Raw genomic sequence first — 6,905 nt, 5'->3', positions numbered from 1 at the left:
CACTCCCTTGACCCATGTCCCCAGTCCTGTTGTGCCCCATGCACTGTGGTGCTCTTGGTTGATATGCATCTTCATTTCGCCAATGAGTACTTTGAGGGCAGGGTCGAACTTTGGTCAGATTTCTGCCAGAGGTTTAAGTTATATATATCACTAGGGACCAGTCAATAACACTTCCAGTAACATCTTCTTGGACTTACGGTTTTCATTTTAAGGAGTGAACCATGTACCCTAGAACTCGGTTGACATAAGATTCAGGCTGATTGTGTGCGTTCAGAGGCACACAAATACAGACACTAGAAATTCATCCATAAGGAGGAATGCAGCCAGCCCATTGTCTATCTGTCCCTATGTTAAAATGAGGGATGGGCTATCTGAAGGGTGTCAGAAGGGTCCCTAAAGAGACCACCCAGGACTCCAGTGAATGCAGAATCGCTGTACATATGGAGACTTGCACTGATTTCAGAGGAAGGAGCCCTGCTCTTGACGGTCAATGAGAGGGATGCACTGGAACATTGAAAATAAAAAGGAAGAATATTTTAAATTAAGCTACAGCATCCTTAACTATAAATACTGCATTTCAGATCTTTAAAGACTCATTTTTATTTCTAAAAATCACCTAACCTGTTACAGGTCATAGGTGACAGGGGTGCTATAATTGTTGAATGGACGAATAGTGGAGAATCCATTTTTTAAAAGAAAGCTGAAAAGCTTCTTCCTAATTCTTATGAAAGTCAGTTGAAATGTGGACAGGGTCATTCAATGCTTAGTAAAATACCTTCCTTCCTGTAAATTCCAGTAGTCATTCCAAACACCAAAAATCTAACAGATGGATTTACAGCTTATTCCTAACCATATAACAGAGATTAGGGGCCACACTTTCTATCCATAAGTGGGAGATAAATTCTGTCTAAAGTGAAACTCTAGAAAGTGGTAGAATCTGAATTTGAACTTCGATGGGAAATGTGACAGAGTGTGGTTGGGACCCTGTCCTTTGAAGGGTATTCATGACCCTCACTATACAGATTTTGGCTCTTGTAATCTTACTTAATAAAGGCAGACTCATTAAATGTTATTTATTAGGGGACCCAGGATTTATGCTCCACCCCAGAATGTGCATAAACCTATACCACTTGGTCCATTTTTACATTCTCAATACCTTCAAATCTGAAACAGATTTTGTCTACACTTTCTTTTTTTCTCCCTCATACATTTTTTATTGGATATATTTATTTACATTTCAAATGTTATTCCCTTTCCCGGTTTCCTGTCCATAAGTCCCTATCACCTCCCCCTCCCCCATAAGGGTTTTCCCCTCCCTATCCATGCCCCCCTTACCACCCCCTGACATTCCCCTGCACTAGGGATCCAACCTTGCTTGGCAGGACCAAGGGCTTCTCCTTTCCACTGGTGCCCAACAAGGCCATCCTCTGCTACATATGCAGTTGGAGCCCAGGGTCAGTCCATGTATAGTCTTTGGGTAGTGGCTTAGTCCCTGGAAACTCTGGTTGGTTGGCATTGTTGTTCCTGTGGGGTTGCAAGCACCTTCAGCTCTTTCAATCCTGTTTCTAATTCCTCCAATGGGTCCCATTCTTAGTTCAATGGTTTGCTGCTAGCGTTTGCCTCTGTGTTGGACATGCTGTGGTTGTATCTCTCAGGAGAGATCTATATCCAGTTCCTGTCAGCATGCATTTCTTAGCTCCATCAATCTTATCTAGTTTTGGTGACTGTATATGTATGGGCCACATGTGAAGCAGGCTCTGAATGGCCATGCCATCAGTCTCTGCTCTAAACTTTGCCTCCCTATCCCCTCCTATGGATATTTTAGTTCTCCCTTTTAAGAATTAGTGAAACATCCACATGTTGGTCATCCTTCTTCTTGAGCTTCCTGTGGTGGGTGGATTACATCTTGGATAATTCAAGCTTTTGGGCTAATATCTACTTATCAGTGAGTGCATACCATGTGTGTTTTTCTGTGATTGGGTTACTGCACTCAGGATGATATTTTCTAGTTCAATCCATTTGCCTATAATTTTCATGAAGTCATTGTGTTTGATTGCTGAGTAGTACTCCATAGTGTAGATGTACCACATTTTCTGTATCCATTCCTCTGTTGAAGGGCATCTGGGTTCCTTCCAGCTTCTGGCTATTTATAAATAAGGTTTCAGAGTCCATATAGGTAAGAGTGATCATCATCTCTCTCCTCTAACAAACTGTACAGTGCCTTTCAATGCACAGGACAGTAGGAGTGAGGCTTCCAGATGAGTAGATCTCTCACCAAGTTGATCTCTCCATGTTCCAAGACATAAGTAGGTGGTGTCTTCAGCAAAAGAGTATTACCTTCAGGTTGTGGAGGGCAACCCATAATGTTGACAACATCCTGTAATGGTATTAATCTGAGGGAAACTGATGACCAATGAGTCAAGAAGATATAACCCATTGTTGATGCTGAGATTTTATTTGGTGACATATGATGTCCAGCTAGAGTATTGTCCCACCTATTATATGGTAATAGGTAACTCAAATTAACCTGGAAGAGGGAAAACCAGTTTTCTTTAGGGTGTGACACCGGGTATATGAACCATACATACTCCAAGGCAGACCACATTCAAGAGTGGTTAACCAACACAAATTGGACTCTGTGAAATTTGTTTTTAAAGAGAGAAAGAGCATAAAGTTGAGCAGGTGGGGAGTTCGGGGGAAGGAGAAGATTATGATCAAAATATATTGTATGAAATGCTCAAAGAATAAATAAAAAATATTGTTGAAAATAAAAATGCATTAACTTACAAAAGTAAACACTTACACATCCCTGTTTGTAAGTGACTTACATATGACTCTTTCTGGCTAACTAGCTATTAAAATATGGTATTTATCTCCATTGAAATAGAGTCTGGGAGACCATGTGTTTCCTTCCGATTGCAACCCAGGCAAACTTTATTCTCTGGCTTAGGTTGTGCAGTTTAATTCATTGCAATTTGCAGAGGTAGCAGAATCCTAAATTTTAAAGCTGTGCAAATCAACACATTTCTCTGGGTAATTTAAATTTTGCATTCTGCATAGATAACCAAAAGGATCCCTTGCGAGAACGCTTCCTGGCTAGAGGCAGATCAAAGCATCCTCATCCTAAGAGGGGGCTATTTTCAGCTCCTGCTGTCCATTTCCTATCCACACACAGCAACTGGTGGCAACTAAATATAACGAATGAGCTTGGCCACGGGCTAAGAATTCAGTCCTATGGGGCAGCGCGCCGGGAGCACCGGCGAGCTTCTGGATGCCTTGTGCAGCATCTCCCTCCTGCCCACTCATCAGTGTAGTCTTCTGCATTTTGAAAGCTATTGAGAAGCCATTAGCAGGCAGGACCAGGAGGGAGAGCCGCACTGCAGCACACCTCCACACTAGTGGCAGGCTGTAGCTGCACACACGTGAGCAACAATTAGAGCGACCCTTCCCAGGACTGTGGCGCTGGAATGTGTCAATCAAGGGCGCCGGGATAAGCACGTGCAGCAGCAGCAGCGGCGGCAGCGGTGGCTCAGACCCACCCCGGGGGCTGCTCTGAACTCCAGCTGCTGAATGAAAATGAGTTGGTGCTCTCTGCAAGATCATGAAGGGGAGCGTCTGTTCAGTAATGCATTCTGAGGTACACCGTTACCTGAGCAGGGACCCTGAATTATGCATTTCCTGGAGACAACAGTCATAGCTGAAGAGAATGCTGGAACCCACTGCAAGATCCAAGCCTGAGAAGGGACAATGTCTCAATATCATTTTATCAAGTGCTGTAAGTAGGCTCACTGACCTGTGTATGTGTATGTTTGTCTCTTGAAGTGTTATTTTAAACACATTTTAAACATTCTGAAGCCAAAATTGAGGCAGGTGTTCCCGTGTGTGGCACCCAGACAGTTAAAACGCATGGGTGACTGTGAAGGGCAGTTGACAGGCACGGTCCATCTCACGTCAGAGTCTAAAATAATTCTCTTTTTATCTAAATGTTGTAGTGTGAAAAATCTTTAAAACACTGTATTTTTTTTTTTAAAGATGTGGGATAGCAGAAACAGAGAAAGAATGCAATTGAATAAACAAAAGTTGTTTAAGGATCTCTGCACTACTGAGGTATTTGGGTGATGTTTGTACAACTTCCCTGGCTGGGGCTGAAGTGATTTCATGCTGGCTCTCACTCACTCTCGAGTTTCCTGCTGCAGTATCCTTCCGGGCTTTCCTTCCCTGTCTTTCTTGGGTTGTCCTTGGCTGGGAACTTTTGCCCTTGCACTGTTCACCTTGCAGAGACTGCACCGGTGCTCGAATGGTGCAGAATAACCAGCCAGTAGCTCCCCCATGGCTTTCCTTAACATCGGGATTGCAGCAGGGTGCTCCCAGGTAGACACCACTTGCACCTAAACCGTCTCTGATAGTCATAAGGACCGAGAGGACATATTGAGAGCAAAGCCGGCTTGTTGGATAGAATTCCTTTCTCTGATAGCACTTTTCAAAACTTCTGCACATTTTTATCATGGTCTTAAAGGGATAAAGCTCACTTGGTCTTAAAGGGATGGGTGGCATTTCTGGGGGACAGATTTCTGGTAAGATTGTGGGTTTGCTGACAAGGACATGCCAATGTTAATTAAGCACCTTGTCAAAGGGACATTAAATGGCTCTTGAATTCTGTCCTAAAGGAGACTGAAAAAAAAAAAAACTGTTTGGGAAGAAAATAGTTGTCTTCCTCTTATTTTTTTGGTGGATGATAGACAAGAGAGGGACAGTCCATGATTACTAAAATAAAAATGCCTAGGTCAGAAGCCTGGCTTCTTTTGCCAAGAGAGGTTGCACTGATCAGCCTGGGTATTTGGAAATTAACTCTTTAACTGATAATCATCGTGAGACTGCAGCATGTTTGAAATGCGGAGTCGTCCTTGGCTCAACCCCCTAAGTCTCCATGTGATTGACCCGGTAACACACATTGTGCAGCACCCTGGCTAGGTTCCAGGCAGCCGCTCACATTGTACGGCACCTGTAGGGTGCTGTCGTGTTCCTGCCTGGTTTTTGCAGAGGAAATTCCTCAAACCCTCTGCATCATTTCAGGGAGCCCTGGCTCAGTCCGGAAGACGAACACACCTCAGTGGGGTGTAGCCAGGGAGGGTGGGCAGGAACTCAGTGGGTTGGAGACCTGGAGACCTAGTGGTGGCTAAATATTACGTGAGGCTACCTTCTCCTGCCTCATCTCAACTCCGCTGAGCATGTGACTGACTAGAGTCTTAGACCCTGAAAAAGGCAGTGGGTACAGGGAACGGAATGCTTTAGGCAAGTCTTATCGTTAGTCACCGTACGAGATGAAAGCAGAGTTAACAAATTTAATGAATTAATAGTGTTCGTTAACAGAAATGTTCCAAATGCTTGGGGGGAAGCATTCCCGATGGATGAATTTGCCAAAGTAATTAGGAAGTGCTTGCTTGCGATTCACCTATTTCCTGAGCTATTACCCACTAAGTGGGACCGCCCTCCAGTTCCAGCCTCTGCTGCCGGGCTTTAGAAGCTGTATTTCCCTGTGGCCGAAGCCACTAAGGGATGCCCCCTGTCATAGAACCATGGGTCTTCATAGAATCTAGGCTTTGGAATAACTAGAATACAGAGAGGTGAGGAAGATTAATGATAAAATCACAGTTTGTAGTGTGGGCGTTACACCTGATGTCTCCACGCTAGCCACTCCCACCACACCCTCCTCTAAGACTTCCTTTGCATTCTGTCCCAACCGTGTTCACCTTCAAAGCCAAGCTGTTCCTATTCTCTGCCTCACAGAGCCCTGGCCTGGTTATTGTCACTGGCCCCTAACCCATTCCCCAAACCATACCTAGGGTCAGCAACTGAAGCCCCACGGATTTTTGTCTCCATTACTCTGTTTCTCTTAAGAGATAAGGGGCTAATAATGAGTGTGATTTCCCTGCCTGTCTGTCTTGCAAATGGTGGTGGGGCATTGGGGTGATCAGTTGGTGTGGTATTGGGGTGATCAGTTCGGGGGATGACCACTTGTTGAGATACTGGGTGATAGGTTGGTGGGGGTGATCAGTTGGTGGGAGGGTGATCAGTTAGTGGGGGGATGATCAGTTGGTAGGGGTAGGGGTGATCAATTGATGGGATGTTGGGGTGATCAGCTGGTGGAGATGAGGGTGATCAGTTGGTAGGGATGTTGAGGTGATCAGCTGGTGGAGATAGGGGTGATCAGTTGGGGGGGTGAGCAGTTGGTGGGGGTTGATAAGTTGATGAGATGTTGGGGTAATCAGCTGGTGGAGATGGGGGTGATCAGTTGTTGTGGGTGGGGGTGATCAGCTGATGGGGACTTGGGGGTGATCAGTCAGGGACCAGAGTGAGGACAGAACGATTCCTGTTGAGGTTGCACATCTCCAGCATGCAGGTAGGCATTGCCACCACAGCCTTGGCACCTCTTCCCAGCAGGCACATGGTTGCTTCCTGGATTCCCTCATCAGCCTTCAGTCTATACAGTGAGAACAGCCAGTGCTAAACTTACACAGGCACGTGCGTGTGAAATTCTTTTTGAAGACTTCTCTTCTGTAATAGTGAACTTGCTCCCTAGGACCAAAGCCTGATCTGTTCCCTTGAAGGCCCCTGCTTCTGCAGTGTCTCCTGTGACATCAGACTCCTCACGAGTAAACAGGAACCCCTGTTCGCCCATGTTCTCATGTCTACATAGTTTCTTTGATCACTACAACTTGGAGTGTCCTAACTTACTCCTGTTTCACTATCCCAGTGACTCATTATTCTGTGTTCTTCATGACCGAATCCACGTTAAACCACTGTATACAAAGAAGTTCAGCAGACAGTAGGCCCTCTACCCTCACATCAGGTGACTTCTGAGGTGATACCTGCCTTTGATCATTTCACAGCGGTTAAGGCTTCCT

General features: G+C 45.1%; 1 protein-coding gene across 1 annotated transcript in view; it reads left to right on the top strand.

Moving 5' to 3' along the window:
* The first annotated feature begins 2,834 nt into the window (after nt 1-2,834).
* The window catches only part of Myo16 (myosin XVI), a 382,886-nt gene continuing 378,815 nt past the window's right edge, over nt 2,835-6,905 (top strand). Inside the window, 1 exon segment of the mRNA XM_032918632.1 lies at nt 2,835-3,775. Coding sequence (XP_032774523.1) covers nt 3,748-3,775 — 28 coding nt within the window. The 5' untranslated portion in view covers nt 2,835-3,747.

The sequence above is a fragment of the Rattus rattus genome, chromosome 13 (assembly GCF_011064425.1).
Source record: "Rattus rattus isolate New Zealand chromosome 13, Rrattus_CSIRO_v1, whole genome shotgun sequence".
In the NCBI taxonomy this organism is placed as follows: domain Eukaryota; kingdom Metazoa; phylum Chordata; class Mammalia; order Rodentia; family Muridae; genus Rattus; species Rattus rattus.
This window is presented reverse-complemented; position numbering and strand designations above follow the sequence as displayed.